Source organism: the organism of the source record quoted next, unplaced genomic scaffold, assembly GCF_019419815.1.
Source record: "Pyrus x bretschneideri cultivar Hongxiangsu unplaced genomic scaffold, Pyrus_bretschneideri_v1 Contig20, whole genome shotgun sequence".
NCBI lineage: Eukaryota > Viridiplantae > Streptophyta > Magnoliopsida > Rosales > Rosaceae > Pyrus > Pyrus x bretschneideri.
The window spans coordinates 4,035,439-4,055,509 of record NW_025999502.1 but is presented as its reverse complement, the minus strand read 5'-3'; the positions used below and the strand labels follow the sequence as shown (position 1 = coordinate 4,055,509).

The following is a 20,071-nucleotide window of genomic DNA, read 5'->3' as shown; positions in this document are numbered from 1 at the left end:
TTTTGTTTTTTTATGTTTTCTCATTATGCTATATGTTTTTTTAATTATTATGTATCCATGTGTCAAAATTTTATTGGTAGTCATAGCTGGCAAGTAAAAATTGATGATGAAATGATTAATTTTGCCCTTGAATTTGACAGAATTGATTCTCTAATTTTAAATAGTTCGGGGGTTAATTTACCAAAAAAATAGTTTAGGGGTCAAATTCAACGGGGTGATAGTTCAGATGGTCAAACCACAATTTACCCCATGAAAAAAAAAATGTGTGGATAGTTAAATCTCTATAAACTAAACAAAAATCTATTAATTTAGCGAATATTAAATAATTGATCAATTAATGTTGGAACCAAATTTGCCCATTGCCGTGAAGAGTGGAAATGCATAAACTTGAGTAACCTGTAAAAGAACAAACAACCATAAGCAATCAAAGACTGGGGCTGTCGGCTAAAGGCTTTCCTATCGTCAAGTTAGTAAACAAATATATAGGGGTAATTCGATATGGAATCCCAAACCAAAAATGGGATCCTGAAATTTGAGATGTGGGCTAAAATTTGAGGTTTGGGCCTGAAATTTTGTTCTCAATTTCATATCAATTGAAAATTGGGTTTTTTACCTCATACCAGTTGCAAATTTTATACAAATTGAAATACCAATTCGTTCATACCAAATCAAATTGATGTTCTAAAGTTCCAAACTACTTAATTTCATACTTCTATTTCAATAGAGTCTACTATCAAACTACTTAAATTCAACATTCAACATGCATGCAATCAAAACAAATATATATTTTTTCGATTTGGTTTGGGATTCCCGCACCATTGAATATGTAATCCTAATTTCCATACCAAAAGGTTCAAGATCGTTTCAGTATAGATCCCGAAAATTTCAATATTATCAGTTTGAGAATATTTTGGTATGGGATCAAAAAAATTTTGGTATGGTATAGGATTTTTGGGAAAATTTTCTAGTCATACAAATATATGAGACATAAGTAGTAAGCAAGATGGAGACCCAGATATGGAATCCGTATTAAAATAGTCACAATCTTATGTACTGATTTTAATCATTATTTTTTTAAATTTGACCCAACAGTTTCATGGCCTAACTCCTTTCGAGCAACTCAGGCAATTATTGCTCAGGCTAATGAGTTAAGGAAATTACTGCCTTAATAAACAGTAACTGCTCGAGTACATATCCACCCCAAAATGAATTGCCCAGTCAATTGGTATTAAAAGATCATTTTATATTTAATTTCGGATAGAATTTTTAACCAATCTCATCACGCCACGTGTTATTGTCCAAAAATACAATTTTGTGGATATATTTCCAAGTAGATATTTAACCAATCTCGTAGCGCCACGTATCATGATTCTATAAGAATTTTGTGGATAGATTTCTAATAAGATTTTTAACCAATTCTGTTTCGCCATTTGCCACTGTCTGTTCAGAATCCTTATGGATAGATTTTCGATAAAATTTTCAACCAATCATAGGGTGCCATGTGGCATTATTTACAATTGCATCCTTTCTTTTACTCCATATAAACCCTACATCCAACCTAAACTCACACACCAAGTTCAAAATCACTCTCAATCCTTCTTGATAGTGTATAAATTTTGAGTTTTTACAATGTCAGCCTCGCGTTGTACTGCCTCAAGCGGACGTGCCTCTTCAGATCAATGATGATCACCTAACACATAGAGGTACGCTCTCAAAAGCGATTCCCACTACTCTATCTGTTGGGTTCTTCAATTGTCATCGTTTATTATTGTGATTGAATTCCTCTTTCAAGAATTCTAATTCTTGTTTTTGTTTTCAATTGTTGTTGTGATTAAACTTCTTGGGGTATTCTCTGATTTGGGTTTGCAATTGTTTGGTTCGGGAAATCGAAATTTAACTAAGTTGGGTGTTCGATTTTGTTTACGATTTGAACCATTAAATTTGTGATTTGTTCTATGCCAATTCAAATGGACCTTGAATTTAATTGGTTTGATTCGGTTGTTGTACCTAATTTATTATTATTTTTTAATGTTGTTAAATTGTGCCAAGAAAATGTGGGTTTGGCACAAATTTGGCCTAAATGTTTGAGAACTTGTAATTGGATCCCTAAAATTTTCAATTCTTTGATTATACGTGTGATGTTAATTTGGTTTTGTTTCGAAATTTTGCTTTGGTAGCAGTTTTTCAAAAACAACATGCAGCTAGATACAATTTTGTTTGTACCGAACACATGAACCTGTATCTTAAACGCTACAAAAATTGTGTTTGCTTGCTTTCCAGTTTTGAGATGTCTCCAACATCATCTCGACCTAAGTCCAGAGACAAGAAGACCCGCAAATAAACCTTCGACTGGGCCTGCTACTGCAAGTAGTGAGATCCTTGCTAGTGCATAAAATCCAATTTTGGGATCTTTCACATGCAGGAACGGAGGAATGATAAAAGTTTAAGTTTTAGGCATAAATTCTGATAGATTTTACCACAAAAGTTTAAATCTAAATTTTTTTGTCACCTTATGACCATGGGAACCATTTATCTAATTTGTCATTAGAAAAATATTAGAATAATGTCTTCACTTGAACTGTAAACTTATCCAACTAAATTGGTTAATAAACTTTATTTTTGGTGGAGTTCCTTGAAATTTAAGTGGCTACACATGATCGGTTCACAAGGGTGAATACTTATGGACTACTTGGCTCAGGTTTTGCTTATGCCTATATCATCTTGAGTCAAAGTTACAAATTTTATTTGACCCCTTGGTTAGGGTTCAGAGCTTACCATGCTTTTATCAATGCATCTTTGGATGACAAATGTACTTGCCATGATCTCATTGTCTACCGCATTTTAATAGCGGTGAAATTAAAACACCCACAAATTCGACATTGCATGCATAGATGACAAGATTTCAACACTTATAAATTCACCATCGCAGTGTATTGTATGCTCTAGTTCTTGAACGTTCGCATCCCACAAGTCAAGAAATGCGTTATCCATTGAGGTAATATATTGACCTTAAATTAGTAATCTTTATTCTTTTCCTTGTCATATATATGTTTAGTTTTAATATATGTGAATAAAATATGTAGTAATCACAGAGATGTTTTATATTCCCACTACTTGGGGCTAGTCGATGGAAATGTGGAACAACGATAATATTTATTTTAGATTGAATTTAGAAATCAAACAACTTTCAATAGAACTTATATGTATGGGAGGGTGAATAATCGTGCAATATTAGGGTTAGGCTGGGGAATTACGTACATGTGTCGTTTGACATTTTCTTTTTAAAAAAATGGGTAGTTGTGAGGCATTTCCAATCCTTATATGCACCGAAAGCTATAAAAAAATTTATGTAATTATCTATGTTTCGGTTGATAAATGGCCCAATGGATTCTTCAATTAATGAATGGCCTTTCACTAACTTTACTCATTAAATTATGCATTGTGTCATTCATCAATTACTTTATAAGTATTCACCCTTGTGAGTCGATCATTTATAGCTAGATAAACTTCAATAAACTGCAAACAAAAATAAAGTTTATTAACCAATTTAATTCATTTAGGTTTATAGTTCAAGTCAAGATATTATTATTATACATCTCCAATAAGGCCCACAAAGAAGCCTTCCATTGTAATTGTTCTTCTTAAATTACATCTTGCTACAATAATAAAGTTTACAAACCAATTTAATTGAATTAGGTTTGCAAATCTGTTGTTAGAAATTTCTCCTGATAGTTTTCTTGTTTTTGAGCCCAGCATCTAAATATGTAAAAATTTTGGAATTCCACAGTGGTTTTTAAGATAGTGAAGGAAACTCCAGCAAAGGCTAGAAGAAATGTTCAAACTGAGTTGTACAAGAAGGATATGTGTTTTTCAATTTTTTTTTTTTTCTATATTTGATGATAATTTTTTTTTTTCTTTTAGGTCACATGCTTACTTGAATTGGTTTCTTTAGTGAATCATAATTCATATGTGATACTTCTCATATTATTTTATATCTAAATTCAATCCAAAATAAATATCATCGATGTCCCACATTTTCATCGACTAGTAACAGGCAATAGGAATATAAAACATGTCTTTAATGAGTGCATATTTAGTTCATATATATATATATATATATATATATATTATAATTAGGGATGGGCAAAATATCTATGAGTTTGGGTAACCGCGGTTACTCACCCATTTAAAGTTCACAGTTACGGTTATGAGTAATCGTTTAAACGAACAAATGGTTATGGGTATAACTGTTTATCTGTGAAATTTAAATGGTCAGTTATAGGTATTATCCGCGGTTATAACGGGTATTCATCGATTATAAGTATTACTCGCAGTTATAATGGGTATCCATTTACCCATTTAATTTAATATATGTAAAATTTAACAAATGGGTGTGTGAAAAATCATGCTCTGTGGTCACTTACCTCTGTAGGATTCATGCTAATTGGTGTTGATGTTCCTAAATGGGATACCAATTCAATTTATACATTTCTTTTGTAGGCCTCTTTTGGTGACAAAGAGTCGATGAGACTTCGTGATTGAACGTGCTAAAGCCCTAATGTTCGAAAGTGTTTAGTTTCGGAATATTTTGGAGCTTTGAATCATCTAGTATTCAAGATAATGACTACTTTTTGTTTTTAGAAGCTTTACTTTGTAATCATATGGATTATAATTAAAGACTTGCTTGGGTGTAGTGGAAAAATATCATTTGTAAACTATTATTTCAATTATTGGAATTGTATTATGACTTAAATGATTAAAATAGGAAAATGCATGCTAAAATATACTTATAACGGTGTTTAATTGTCAAAAAACGAAAATTATGACAAATTTTTCTTTTGTAATTTTCAAGTTGTTATAAAAAAAAAAAAAAAAAAAAACATGTAGACGGATGAAAAAAGGGTTAAATGGGTACACAGTTATAGATATGGTTAATCATTTATAAACGGTTATGGGTATGAGTATGGGTATAAATATTTATGCAATTACCCAACGGATAAACGCTTATGCGGGTGTGAACATAAACGGTTATGGGTAAATAACCGCGGTTACCCGCCCGCCATAACCGTTGCCCATCTCTAATTATAACTAAACATATAAATGAAAATGACAAAAAATACTACTAACTTAAAATCAAATATATTACCAAAATGATTAACACTATTCGTGACTTTCGGGATGCAGATGTTCTTTGCTTTTTGTATTTGTTTGCAGCAGAAGCACGAGACTACCAATATTGTTATCAGAAAATGTGATTTTAATCCTTGGATAAGTCTATAGTTAGAAAATTGTCTTATGCAAGATTAAATATTGTTTATAGTCCTTTGACTCTACATCCATGTCAACATACATTATCCACATCAGCTTTTATTTGTTTGGGTGGTTTTCTTGATTCTATTTTTCCTACATTGTCCTTATGTGATGTTAGAAAATCACCACTTTTAAATACTGAGTTATGAGTGCTGCATTTTTCATTTTAAACCCGAAGGTTCAGTTGTATGAATCTTTCATTGCCCCTTTCTATGGTGTCATGCAGATTTGCTTCTTTGTCTCGCATTTCCACTAAAATCGTGTGGGTGTTTTTTAGGGTTTAGCTTTGTGGTGGGTGTTGTAATTAAGTTTTTAGTATGTTGAATACATGATATATTAGTTTGATTTTTGTATATAATTTGCATATTTGTGCTGCACATGGTACACTAATCCATATTTTGGCACACTGTAGAAGTGAGAGGTACACTAATCCAACAAAGGTGCCATGGTTTAGGTACATTAAAATTCTGATTAGGTCCTTTTAATTTGGAGGTACCATGTATTAGGTATACTATGATATGGGTACCATGATATAGATACTGTGATATGGGTACCATGGTTTAAGTACATTATATTACTCATTTGGTATTATGTATTCATTAAAATTTGATTTCTTGAGTTTTGTTTCTTGGTGATATAATTTTTTTTTTTTTGAATTCTAATCAATAATTACATTCGTTTTTTTAATTTGATATGTAACTGAATTTCTTATTTGGTGTCTCTATTATTTTTAGATGTATCTTCATAGCAGGAAATGAGGCACTCAAATCAACCCCTAAAAATCGGCAAGAAAGTCATATATTTAATTGTGGGGTATTTTAGGAACTAAAATACACATAAAAACATTAAAACCTATAAAATAGGAGTTTTAATGTTAAATATGAGGTGGACATCCCGTCAAAGGACTAATTTAAATTTTTAATCTTATACCAGGTTTTTATGAAAAGTTGATCTAATCCAAGGATTAAACTCTATTTGCCCCTATTGTTTTCTTATTAGGAGAAACGGTTATTCTTGCGGTTGACGCAAGAGCTACAAGCTACTTATTAGAACTTGAATCCCATTAATGGGTGAATAAAATTCGTCATTTCACACTGAACAACTATGTTTAACTTTTTAAATAATTATTTTACACATTTAATCTCCTTAGCTTATCCTTTCTTGTAAATAGTCACAATCTTTATGTTAATGATTTTAATTATTATTTTTTAAAATTTGACGCAACGGTTTCATGGCCTAACTCCTTTAAAGCAACTCCACCACTAAAGTAATATATTTGATCATAAATTAGTAGTCTTTATTCTTTTCCCTTACATATATATGTTCAGTTTTAATATATGTGAATTAAATATGCAGTAATCACATAGATGTTTTATATTTCCACTGCTTGGGGCTAGTCGATGAAAATGTGGGACAACGATGATATTTATTTTACATTGAATTTAGAAATCAAACGACTTCCAATAGAACTTATATGTATGCAAAGGCGAATCATTGTACAATGTTGGAGTTGGGGGCGGGGGAATAATGTAAATGTGTCGTTTGACATTTTCTTTTGTATCTTGTGTTCATGATGCTATAGACATGAATAGAACTTGAGCCAATTACTTCATAAGTATTCACCCTCATGAGTCGATCATTTATAGCTAAATAAACTTCAATAAACTGCAAACAAAAAAAATAAAGTTTATTAACCAATTTAATTGATTTAGGTTTATAGTTCAAGTCAAGATATTATTCTTATACCAGTCCAATAATGCCTACAAAGAAGCTTTGCACTGTAATTATTCTTCTTAAATTACATTTTATTGCTGCAGTAATAAAGTTTACCAACCAATTTAATTGAATTATGTCACATCCCGGCCCAGGACAGATCACTTCCGGGGCCCGCTTCACCACCGTAGCACGATATTGTCCGCTTTGGGCTTACCATTCCCTCACGGTTTTGTTTTTGGGAACTCACGAGCAAATTCCCAATGGGTCACCCATCATGGGATTGCTCTAGCCCCCTTCTCGCTTAACTTCGAAGTTCCTACGGAACCCGAAGCCAGTGAGCTCTCAAAAGGCCTCATGCTAGGTAGAGATGAGAATATACATTTAAGGATCACTTCCCTGGGCGATGTGGGATGTCACAATCCATCCCCCTTAGGGGCCGGACGTCCTCGTCGGCACACACGCCACCAGGATTAGGCTCTGATACCAATTGTCACATCCCGGCCCGGGGCGGATCACTTCCCTAGCCCGCTCCACCACCGTAGCACAATATTATCAGCTTTGGGCTTACCATTCCCTCACGGTTTTGCTTTTGGGAACTCACGAGCAACTTCCCAGTGGGTCACCCATCATGGGATTGCTCTAGCTCTCTTCTCGCTTAACTTCAGAGTTCCTACGGAACCCGAAGCCAGTGAGCTCCCAAAATGCCTCGTGCTAGGTAGAGATGAGAATATACATTTAAGGATCACTCCCCTGGGTGATGTGAGATGTCACAAATTAGGTTTGCAAATCTGTTGTCAAAAATTGCTCTTGGTAGTTTTCATCGTTTTTTGGCGTAGCATCTAAGTACGTAAAAACTTTGGAATTCCAACAAGTGGTTTTTAAGATAGTGAAGAAAACTTGAGCAAAATTAGAATAAATGTTCAAACTGAGTTGTACGAGAAGGATGTGTTTTTCATTTTCTTTCTTTCTATATTCGATGATAATTTTTAATTTTCTTCCAAGTCACATGATTACTTGAATTGGTTTCTTTAGTGAATCATACTTCAGACGTGATACTGCTCATATCATTTTATGCACATAGCTTGGCAATTGATTGGTTTCTAAATTCAATCCAAAGCAAATGTCATCGATGCCCCACATTTTCATCGACTAGTGCTAGGCAAAGGGAATATAAAACATGTCTTTAATGACTGCATATTTAGTTAATATATATTATTGAAAATATGACTTTTGCCCCTAAATTTTAATTCTCTACATAAAACCCGACATAAGTTTTTTTTTTTTAATAAAACTCATTGACTAGATTTCACATCAGCAAATTCATTAATTGTGTTTGACTTCACACATTAAAAAAAATTTGGATGCCTAAAATACCCCTATTTGAATTTTTTTTTTATAAACCCTATTTGAATGTTTGATGTACATAATTAATGTCATGCGGATGGATGGTAAGGGAGACTTAATGATTTTACTAAAAAAAACATTAATGTTATAAATGCATTGCCTAATATATAATAACATAAAACATGTCTAATATATGTTATTATACATGCTTAATTAAATCAATAAAATTATATTTTATATATTAATGTAGGTAAATTATTTCTCACACACACACACATATATATATGCCTAATATATGTAAAATTCATGCAAAATAATTTACTTACAAAAAAAAAACATTTGATTCAAATAGTGCACCTACTATTAAAATTTTAAAATGTTAGATTGCTTAAAAAAAGAAAAATAATCCACCCCCCTCAAGATAGGGATGGGAACCCGAAGCCAGTAAGCTCCCAAAAGACCTCGTGCTAGGTAGGGATGAGAATATACATATAAGGATCACTCTCTTGCACGATGTGAGATCTTACTGAAGGAAGATTTGTGAAAAACATGTTCATTTAAGCAACATCAATAGCATGCAATTAACAATTAAAGGCAGAATCATGCTTGTATGCACTTAAAACAAAACATTTACCCATGAAATTCAAAGCCTAGTAGATAGGTGAACCAAGACTCAACTCAAAACAAAGTGAGTTGAGAAATCAATACCTTTGTAGATTCCTCTTTGCATAAGCAAAGGCTAATCACCCAAAGAGAGGGCCTTCATTCCTTGCATCTTGGATCCATGGATTTGGATGGATGAAAAGGTTTCTCCAAGTTCCCAAAATTGAGAACCTCTAAGTCTCCACACCAAGGTATATTGTAGAAGAAATGAGTGACCTAGAGGAAGTAAGATTGCTAGCTATTCCCCTCTAGATTGGCCAAAATTTTTGAGAGAAAGGAGAGCTTGTGTTCTCATCCTTTCCCCAAAAATAACCCTTAGTAAATTTTAGGCTATAAAGTCCTTTATATAGTCCCTTCAAATAAGTGACCTAATGGACCAAAAGCCCTATTCGTTTACACATGGCTAGCCTATAGGTTTATTGGGCTTTCAAGCCCTTTGTTTTATTCAAGTTGTCATACAACTTGAGTTAATGGGCTCGACATTCAAATCCCATTGGGCCTTGCGGCCCAAAACTAACCCGAGGTCTTTAACGAACTTATTCGTTTGATTAATTAACATATTAATTAATTCTAGCCTTAGATAAATAATTAAACCATTTAATTATTCTTACTCATCTCCGTTGAATCTTCAATCTCTACCTTACACGGTGTACGATCCATTAGGTTCCTTTTAGCGAGGCAGTGGGCGATTCAAACTCTTTCAAATCGATTGTGAATTGAAACTTACTTTCAATTCTCCCGTTAGTGATAATACACTTTTAGGGCTTCCACAAACCATGAGTGACACCTAGCAGCATATCATGGTTACCCAAGCTAATCAGAAGAGGTGGAGAACCTATTCAGTTTAGGATTACAAATGCAATACGGTCTTTCTCTAATACAATACTCTTGACCACATTGTTTGGTTTGATAGTTTATTCATGTCTACTATCCAATGTGAATCTTGTACTTATATGATTACCTTGAATGTGATCTGGAACGCATTCCAACATCTCATTCATACTCTGGCCAGAGATTCTAAATCATATCATAGAGTATTCTCCCTCAAATAGTTTGAAGGTTAGAGATCCCTTGTTGCGCATTCACTTGCCTCCATGGCTAAGTGGCTTAACCCCAACGATGCCGTGGACACCCTGATAGAGTGACGTTGACATAATCAAAGATTAAGGACCTAACCACAAGACAACTGTGATGCCTCAGGTCAAAAGACTAATTTGCATTATCCCAACCATGAGTTCTCATGTGACATGAATATGAGAACTCTTCGTTGATCGTGTTCAGTGAACTCATTCTCTATTGAGCACCTACGTACTTGTCTTGATGTCACACACACCAATGACTCGAGACTAGTCACTCTCCCTAAGAGAAGACATAGCACGTACTGATCTTAACGGACTGTCAATGCCCAATTGACAATCCTATGATCAGGAACGTTTAGAATGTGTCAACGAAAGAATGGTCTCATGAATCTAACTTCTTTAGATCGCATTCTTCCAATCACATATTCCTTGGACTTATCGTTTAAGCATATAACATTTATATGAGACGGCTCAAACAATAATCTTTGCCCTTTACATTTAAACTACATTAGTTTGAAATGAACTACATTAGTTTGAAATGTCCGTAAAGTATCATCATATGATTGGTTTTAGGGCACATTTCCAACACTTACAATCCACCCCCCCTCAAGGGCCCGGCGTCCTCGTCGGCACACACGCAGTCAGGGTTAAGCTCTGATACCAAATTATCACATCCCGGCCCGAGCTCCCACCACAACCCGGGCTCGACTTCACATAAAACTCGACATAAGTTTTTTACTGGAATAAAACTCATTGACTAGATTCCACATCAGCAAAATTCATTAATTATATTTGACTTTACACATTTAAAAAATTTCGATGCCCAAAACACCCTTATTTGAATTTTTTATTTACAAAATTAATTCCATACAAATTGTAAGGGAGAATTAATGATTTTACAAAAATAAAAAAATAATAAATTCATTGCATAATATATATAATAACAATAAAACATGCCTAATAAATGTAGTAATACATGCTCAGTTAAGTCAATAAAATTATATTTTACATATAAATGTGGGTAAGTTATTTCACACACACACACACACACACACATATATATATATATATATATATATATATATATATATATATATATATATATATAAAACAACAACAAAAACATGCATGATATACATAAAACGTCATGCAAAATAATTTACCTACATAATAAAGCAAACCCAAATATATGCAGAATAATATACCTACATAAAAAAATGTTATTATTTTATTCAATACTAGTTTACCTATTATTTGTACATATAATAATAAAATGTGCCCAATATATATGATGATACATACAAAATAAAATACCTACATAATGCAGAAATGTTATTTGATTCAAAATTAATTTACTTGCAAATTGTATTTTATTCAAGATTAATTTACCTATTATTTGTACATATATCTTATAACAATAAAATATGCCAAATATATGTAATAATACATGGAAAATAAATTACCTACAAAATATATGTTATTTGCTCATCATAAATTTAAATATAGGTAGATTAATTAGTTTAATATGTTTGATCGTATATGTAGTACTGTGCATGTATATGTATGTGTGTGTGTGTGTGTATATATATATGTGAACATATAGTAGTATTATATATATATATAGGGAATTGTTATTGGCACTCCAAAAATCTCATTTTGCACTTCAAACTTTCTATAATTAGAAAGAAAAAAACACTTGTGATGAGTGTAGAATGAGATTTGTAGAGTACTAATAACAGTTCCCTATATATATAGGTAAACTATATATATAGTACTACTATACGTTTATATAGGTAAACTATATATGTGTACATATATATATATATATATTAAACTTGTGGTCGTAATATATACATTTGAAGTATATATGTGTGGGGTAATAATATGTGCAATAATTATATTTTTTATTGTAATTAAGATGAGTAATAACATTTATTGATTTTATTTTGAATATTGTGGTACAAATTGTAAATATTTTGTAATAATAGGTCAATTACTTCTATACTTGGTAGTCATTTTTTAAATTTGGTTTTGTTAAGATGTTTATAACTTGGTGGGTTTTTGTCTAGGAAATAAGAGTTGTAAGGGTCTATATCTAAAGAACCCTTTATTTTATTCTTTCCAGATCTCTGCATCTCAAGCACATGAACCAAAAAAAAAACAAAGACCCAATTCTTAATAAATGACAACTTGTAAGTTTCAAGGAGCAAAATGGGATCAAAATCAAGTTTCAAGGGGTGTAACTAAAAATAAGCCTATGATATTATATTTAACCCATCCACGTCAACAACTTTAACGGCTATTTGATAGAACATAAACATGGTAAAGTGGAACAAATATTAAGTTTTGGGAATAAAATGATGACTTTTGAGTTACAGGTGTCAAAGTGGGTCAAAATCGAGTAGCTCAAAATAAGTCTTAGCTTGGTGCACTAATTCAGACCCACATAATGGAATTTGCTCCAATTCCATTGATAGCAAATCAATCTTAGAGAAAGAGTGAGAGGGAGAGGCTGGGTTGATAGTGAGCAAGAGAGGGGGGAATCCTCACGGCGAGATGGGGTCGATAGTGGCAGCATAAACGATGCCAGGAAGTTGTTCTCCTCCTTTTGGGTTTTGGTTCACCATTTTACTATATTCCTCTTTTTTTTTTACATATGCATTTTTTTAATCCATGTAAGTATATTTGATGGCTTTTGAACGGAATTAACAGAATTAAAGCAGTGTGAAGCGAGTTTTGAGTTTCATGGAGTAAAATGACGATTTTTGAGTTTCAGAGGTCAAAGACTGATCAAAATCGAGTTGCAGGAGTCAAAGAGGGATCAAAATGGAGCAAATTTGACCGAAGAAATGAAAACATAGTAAAGTGGAATGAATTTTGAGTTACAGAAAATAAAGTGAGATCGACATTGAATTCCAAAGGGCAAAGCTAAAAATAAGCCGCCCACCCCCCCCCCCCCCCAAAAAAAAAAATTTGACTGAAGAAATGAAAACATAGTAAAGTGGAATGAATTTTGAGTTTCAAGAAGTAAAGTGATGATTTTTGAGTTACAGAAAATAAAGTGAGATCGACATTGAATTCCAAAGGGCAAAGCTAAAAATAAGCCGCCCACCCCACCCCACCCCCCCCCCCCCCCCCCCCAAAACTTATTACATACACAATTCTAATGGATGGTAAGTATGGCCCCGGCCCTTGCTGTACATAAGCAAAAACCCGCTCAAAATGACGAGATTTTGTATGACCGAGTTTGGCAAGGTCCCTACAACATGTACCACCTACCCTTACTAAGGTAGAGGACCTTCGTAATGAATGGATATTTTTTACATATGGTGTACATAGCCACCATATGGATGATGGTAAGCAAGCAAACAACGAGAAGACATGGGCATATAAATCCACGCGTCCTTCCTTATTTATAAGAACAACTAGCATAAGCCCCTTGATAATATTGGGCTTTTCACAGTACCTGCTTTATGCCTTTCCTTCTTACCTTCCTGAGCAAGGAAGGGAATCACTACTAATGTAAAACAGCAAATTGATAACATAGATAAGAACTCAGGATCAACGAAAAATAATAATTCCTGTTGTGTATTACTGCACTAGGTTGCCAAACAAATAGAGATGTAGTGACTGATGAAAAATGACGGCCAATAAACACTAAAACAGTTATCGTCTCATTGAGATGTTCAAACCAAACCGAAAAGAAAAGGGTGAAAGGATAACACGGCACTCACGAAAACACGAAACCAATGCTTGTAGATAAAAGGGCAGCTATAATCCCCAGCAATTCTTACAAATTGACAGCCAGTTCAACCTTATCTTAAGCTTAAATCCAAACCCACATCTATCTACATGTTTTTCACACTCTCTCAGCCATTATGAGCAATCTCAGGCACAGCCTCCTCTTTCAAATCCTTTTTTTCGTCTTTCTCCTCTGAGATAAAATCTGAGCTCTCTCCTTCAGCTGCTGTTGCCCCATCATTCCCCTCATTATATTCTGCAACCTGGGGAGTTTTAAATAGTTCATCATTCTCTAGTTGGGCTAACTTCTCTTTCGATTCTCCCTTCAGAAGATCTACCACCTCTAGCATAGTCGGTCTTCTCTCAGGCCGACTATGAGCACATAGTAGACCCACAAAGACAACTCTTTTCAGCTCATCCTCTAAATACTTTCCATTGAGTTTGGGGTCCGCTATTTCATCAAACTTCCTCTCACAGGCCAATGGCAGTGCCCAATCAGTAACCGTACGTTTCATTCCTTGACGCACTTTTTCAATGGGTTTCTTGCCACTAGCAAGCTCGAGCAGGAGAATGCCAAAGCTATAGACATCACAACTCTCTGATGCTTTCCCTAACATTGCATATTCAGGTGCAAGGTAGCCAAGGGTACCTTTAACTCTTGTGGTCACATGTGTAGCACCATCGGGGATTAGCCTGGCAAAACCAAAATCAGCAACTTGAGCCTGGAAATCTGAATCCACCAACACATTGCTAGCTTTGATGTCTCTATGGATTATATGTGGGGTTGCATGATGGTGAAGATAGCTGGATAAATCAAGTTAAAACATTAATATGAGAGAGAATTGCAGAGAGAGGAGAAACAGCTTTTACAGTTAAAGAAAGGAAAAACTTGGGTTCGGCACTTACGCAACTCCTTCAGCAGACCCAATTGCAATATTCATCCGCCGGGTCCAATCAAGAAGGCATTCAGCTGAGTGCTGGCCATGAAGGTGGGAAAGCAAGCTCAAATTTGGCAGGTAGTCATATACAATTAAACGCTCTTGCCCTTCTGCACAATAGCCGCGTAAACTGAGCAGATTCTTGTGTCGAACTCGTGCCAGGATCTCAACCTCAACAGCAAACTCCATGTCTGCTTTGTCACTCCAGACTTTTAACCTTTTAACTGCAATCTGCATACACGTGCATATGCAATTGCACTGATTATGATCTAGCGAAGAACAAATTTAGGGAAAGTCAATCAAGCATACCACAAAATTGTAAGTGTACAAAAGTTTAATGCCTGAGAAAATTGTTAAGGTGGTCTTTTGAGGAAACTGCTTTTACAACAACCTGGCTGGCTCTAGACAAGATGCTATGCGTTCGCCAGTTAAGAGACAAATAAACAAAAAACATTATCAACTGCTTTTAGAACAACCTGGCTGGCGATGCTATGCATTCACCACTTCAGAGACTCAAACCAAAAAAAAGTTATCAACTGCTTCTGAAGGCTGACTCGAGATGGTAAAGAAACATCCAATGAAAGACTTATTTGATTCTAGTCATAAAGAAAATCAGGACAAAGAAAGGCTTCCCTTTCTCCTATATTTAATATTTTTTAGGCTTAATAAAAGCTTTGATTTCAAATCTTTGGTTTTTGAAGGCAGGGTATCTTCACCTACTCAATAGAGTCAATACTTAATCTTTAGCATAGAGTCGGACATAGTAAATATTAGAGTGACTCTAACTAATTCTACATGGAATTAAACTGGCTTAGATTTATCATTTGCATGATTTTTTCAGAAAGAGTAATGGACTTTAGTAATTGTGTACATGATATAATTTTTTAAAGACATGTTCTCTCTCAGATAGCTAGATCATCATGACGGTGGAATGGCTTGAACCAAGCAATCTGGTAGTTGCAGGTGCTGCAGGTGCAAACCGCAGATATAGCCTCTCTAGATATAATATGGCTGAAGGCAGCATATGCCCTGCTCTCCCAGACCCGGCATTGGCAGAAGCCTTGTGCACTTTGTCACCTTTTAGCTAACAGTATGTATATCTAATATACCCAAATATTGGAACTGTTGATGTGGTTCTCAATTGGAAAGTGACACTGATGGGTAGAAGATAATGATTTGAAAAATCATTATCAACATACATCAAGCATGCCTCATTGTAAGCAGCTATTAGTCAACCTTAAGAGTTTGCAGCATTAGCGCTCATCGGCTAATGACAATGAAAATCGGCTTGCTTCATTTTTAGTAAAATTGGATAGGCATAATACCCCACCCATGGTACATGTATAAATACTATCTCCGTATTATATCTTCCTCTCAGAGGTAGATTCTACCGGCTGAATATAAGGAAGATCCTTGAAGTATCATGCAAACATTTTGCACAACAGCAATAATGGTTTCACTTGTTTTGAGGACTAATCAGCACCATAACTCCTGTACTTCCCTAGTAGTCTTCTCTTTCACAACCTAATGTTTTCACTATTGCACAGACAGTTTCTTTGCAGAGGCAAATCCTTATATTTTATCAATAAGCCATTATAAAAACGTAAAAAAGAAACTCCGAAAATCAAGAGTAGGGCTTGAGAGAGAAGAAAGAAAATCCTATTCCCTAATAAACTCACCCACACAAAAGAGGACCTTAACTGAGCAGTTTTCAGATGTTTGTTGGTTGTTACAAAAAGAAAAACCTAACTTGAACTTTCACAGTTTACAAATCAACATTTATTAAGAAGATCATATCAGTGGTTCATAGATAGAGCATATGAGTGTTTTGTCCTTACAAGAAAGAGTCCAAATCTTGACATCCCTATACCTATGTCATCCTCCTATAGAGAAAAATTGGTCACGTCTATCGTTTTTCAAAGATGAGAGTATATTTCTACGAATTCTGTTATATCTACAAGCTCTTGAACACTGAATTGGTCCCTTCATTAGGCCTAATCCAAACATTTGATCTAAACCTAGCACTAAAACGTCATGAAATTATATTTAACCACATAAGCCAGCTTTATGTCATCCTTCTAAATTCATAATAATACCAATTCAGAAATTGAATTACTCCAGAATGCCAAAAAAACCTTAAATTTCCTCTAAATCAAGCAATATAAGAAATAAAATTACATTTCCAAAATCTATAAATTTAATGGATTAAACAGTAAATATACTAAATGGGACTTCAGCCATCGAAACTAAAACTCAACCAACAGTACCCCTTTCCATTATGGACGCTTTTATAAATCAAGAACAATGCCTAATCTCTGTTCTTTCACAAAAAGACAAAATTACCAAGATTGATAATTATATACTGTTAAAGTTAACTAAGTAACCAACAGAGATAAGAGTAAAAATATAAACATAAACTGAAAAAGTTAGTGATTACTTGTGATCCATCCCAGAGCTGACCCCAGTAAACACTTCCAAATCCCCCCTCTCCAAGTTTGTTGTCAGTAATTAAAATTGTTTGTTGCTGCATGCAGTTCCTTCAAGGAAAAGACCCTCCATGTTGGCTGCTTCTTTCCTCGTACTTTTCTGCGCATCAGATTTCCATCAAATCAAATTGAATGGGAGATATATACCAAATTAGGTGTTTTAGTGAATCAATATTCTTCACAGCAAACAACCAACTGCTCTAAGCAGACGTATAATAGCAGAAAGCCTGCTCTACTACTAATAAACGAACCAAAATCAACCCAAAATCCATAGCAAAGAGGCCAGCTAATAAAAGCCTGTTCTACTGCTCTACTACTCGATACCCTTCTCTTGGTTGCTGGAGAAAATGGAACTAAAAAGATGCATTGACTGCTAAATGATTGTCTGTGGCCAAGTCATTAGAAACAGGACAGAACAAAAAACCAAGCATAGTCAATCCCTAGATGCCTGTTTGTAATATTTTTTACTGGGTTGTTAAGATCCCACTCAACACTAATTCTTTACCCTATCCTTTTCCTTTTCATTCGAAACCGACAATTCGACATTTGAATTAATAAACTCCCCTTTCCTTCTCTGTTGATCTTAGCTAAACCCAGAATGCAAATCCTCCATTCAAATCGCAAACCCATAAAAATATTAAAATCTGAGAGAAACCCAGAACCTAAAATCACCTCAACTTTCATTGTATCATCCAAATAACCCTATCACAAGATTTTCTCCAAATTAGAATCGACTACTAATTAAATAATAAAACAATTTTCTTAAAGCAAACCAACCAACATAAATAATCAAAACCAAAATTATCTACTTCAGCTGGGAAATAAACAATGATTAACATACCGAGAAAATCCCCCCTTGCAACAAAACATTAGACGAAAAGCCATAGCCAAACTCCCACCAACAAAACTCGATTATTCAGTCAATCAGAAAACGACCCACAGACCCAAATCAACTCATTTTTCTTCTCTCCTACTTTTCCAAGCTCCCTTCTGCTTCTTCTTCCTCTGGGTCTTCTCAACTCTCTCTCTCCTCCCTTCTCTCTCTAGCTTGTTGCAGAGTGGAGCTGACGGAAAATGTAAAGCCGAAGCCGACGAAGAGGATGAGACGATACCAAGCTTGGAGCTTCGGTCATTGGGTCTGGTTCGGTGGGCAAAAAGCTGCAGTCTTTTTGTGCGAATGCTGCGCTTTTCTTTGAGAAGCTGAATGATAACCCCTTAACAGACGGGATTTGCAGAAAGTCCAGACCCTTCTTCCTGAAGCTTTCTTTTTCTCTCGTGTGTTTTTTCAAGTTTTTGGTCCACTTGTTACCATTTTCTTCAATTTCTTTTATTTTCAAACCGCATCCAATTTATTATTTTTCAAACCGCACCCAATTACGGTTTGTATTTAATAATTTTACTTAATTTATTTACGGTTTTGCCATTTTTCTAAGATTTACTAGGAGCATTTTTACTCACCACTTATAAATTATAGTGTATGCTCACTATACACCTAATATTTGTCACGTGTTATTTCACTTAATTCTAATTTTTTTAGTTGAAAAAGTAACATTTAAGGGAAAGTTAACTAGAATTCGATGAAATGACACGTAACAGATGATTAGTTGTATGATAAGCTTACACTACAATTTATGGTTGTGAGCAAACATGGTCCTCTTTTCTACTTTTTTTTAGCAGTGATTACTAATTTTATAATCAAAATCAAAATAAGAAGTTAAAAGTCAATTACATTTATGTATTTTTTTACTAGTGAAAACTCAAAATAATTATGACTCCCATAAAATAAGAAATTATAAGTTTGTCCAATATTTTAAACCAAACCACTGTCGTGTAATATTTATATTATAATATGTTTATTTATTTAGTCATGTGATATTCATACTAAAATATATGTATCTATTTAATAACATTATATTCATATTATATCACTAATTTATTATAACTAATAATATTGCGGGTTATGACACTCAAAGATGTGTCTCAACTTCTTTCATAACAAACACTCACTCACTGTCATTCACCACTCGATTTAAGCTCGGAGAGAGTGAAGCGAAACTTTAGTCGCATATTACTTTTGACTTAAAGGGTGACTTTCTTGGAAATAATTGAATTTGGGGCCGATACATTACTGTTCCAACTGCCAACTCATAATTAAGGGTTTGTTTGGAATAAAAGAAAGAAAGTAGTTATACATGACTGTTACAATTAATACCATTATTAAAATATGTTATTATTCGTTTGAATTTGGCTTTAATCTAGAAATTTATGTTTTAACTCAAAAATTTATGTGTTAAATTTTTAGCTCGAGATTATTAAAAAATAAATTTATGATAATATCTTTCTTGAAGTAGATTTAAAAAAAATAATTATGTAGACTATCCTAATTTAATTTTATGAACATTTTAACCTAAAAATATTTAGATGCCGATAAATACTGAAAAATAACTAACCGACATCATGAAACTCGTGGAGCATTATGAAATAATATGACACACATAAAATAAGTTTTTTACTTACTTTAGCTGTTGAATTTAAATTTGGATGGTTTTTTTTTTTTTTTTTTTTTTTACCGTTAAATTTTATCATATTAGATGTTAGTCGTTGGATACAATAAATTTATAAATAGAAAACTAAAAAAAATGCACATATTTGGTGGGCCAACCCCACTAACTCATAGGGAATCTTTGTAACAATCCGTCTCTAATTTACGATTTTATTAATTTTAAATGTGTGTATTGACCAAAATGCCCCTAGAGGCAAGATTGTTGACTTTAATTGATCGTTATTTCATGCC

General features: G+C 33.8%; 1 protein-coding gene and 1 long non-coding RNA gene across 2 annotated transcripts; one reads left to right on the top strand and one right to left on the bottom strand.

Moving 5' to 3' along the window:
- The first annotated feature begins 1,491 nt into the window (after positions 1 to 1,491).
- LOC125477172 lies at positions 1,492 to 4,857 on the top strand. Its single transcript, XR_007258342.1, has 3 exons — positions 1,492 to 1,703; positions 2,930 to 2,995; positions 4,501 to 4,857. It is a non-coding gene; the product is annotated as an uncharacterized LOC125477172 (long non-coding RNA).
- Positions 4,858 to 13,673: 8,816 nt separating this feature from the next.
- Positions 13,674 to 18,400, bottom strand: LOC125468283 (PTI1-like tyrosine-protein kinase At3g15890). Its single transcript, XM_048584077.1, is given in 5 exon segments — positions 13,674 to 14,657; positions 14,760 to 15,022; positions 17,229 to 17,294; positions 17,296 to 17,377; positions 18,119 to 18,400. Coding segments are annotated over 5 exon segments (1,131 nt in total). The 5' UTR covers positions 18,163 to 18,400; the 3' UTR covers positions 13,674 to 13,981.
- Positions 18,401 to 20,071: the final 1,671 nt, after the last annotated feature.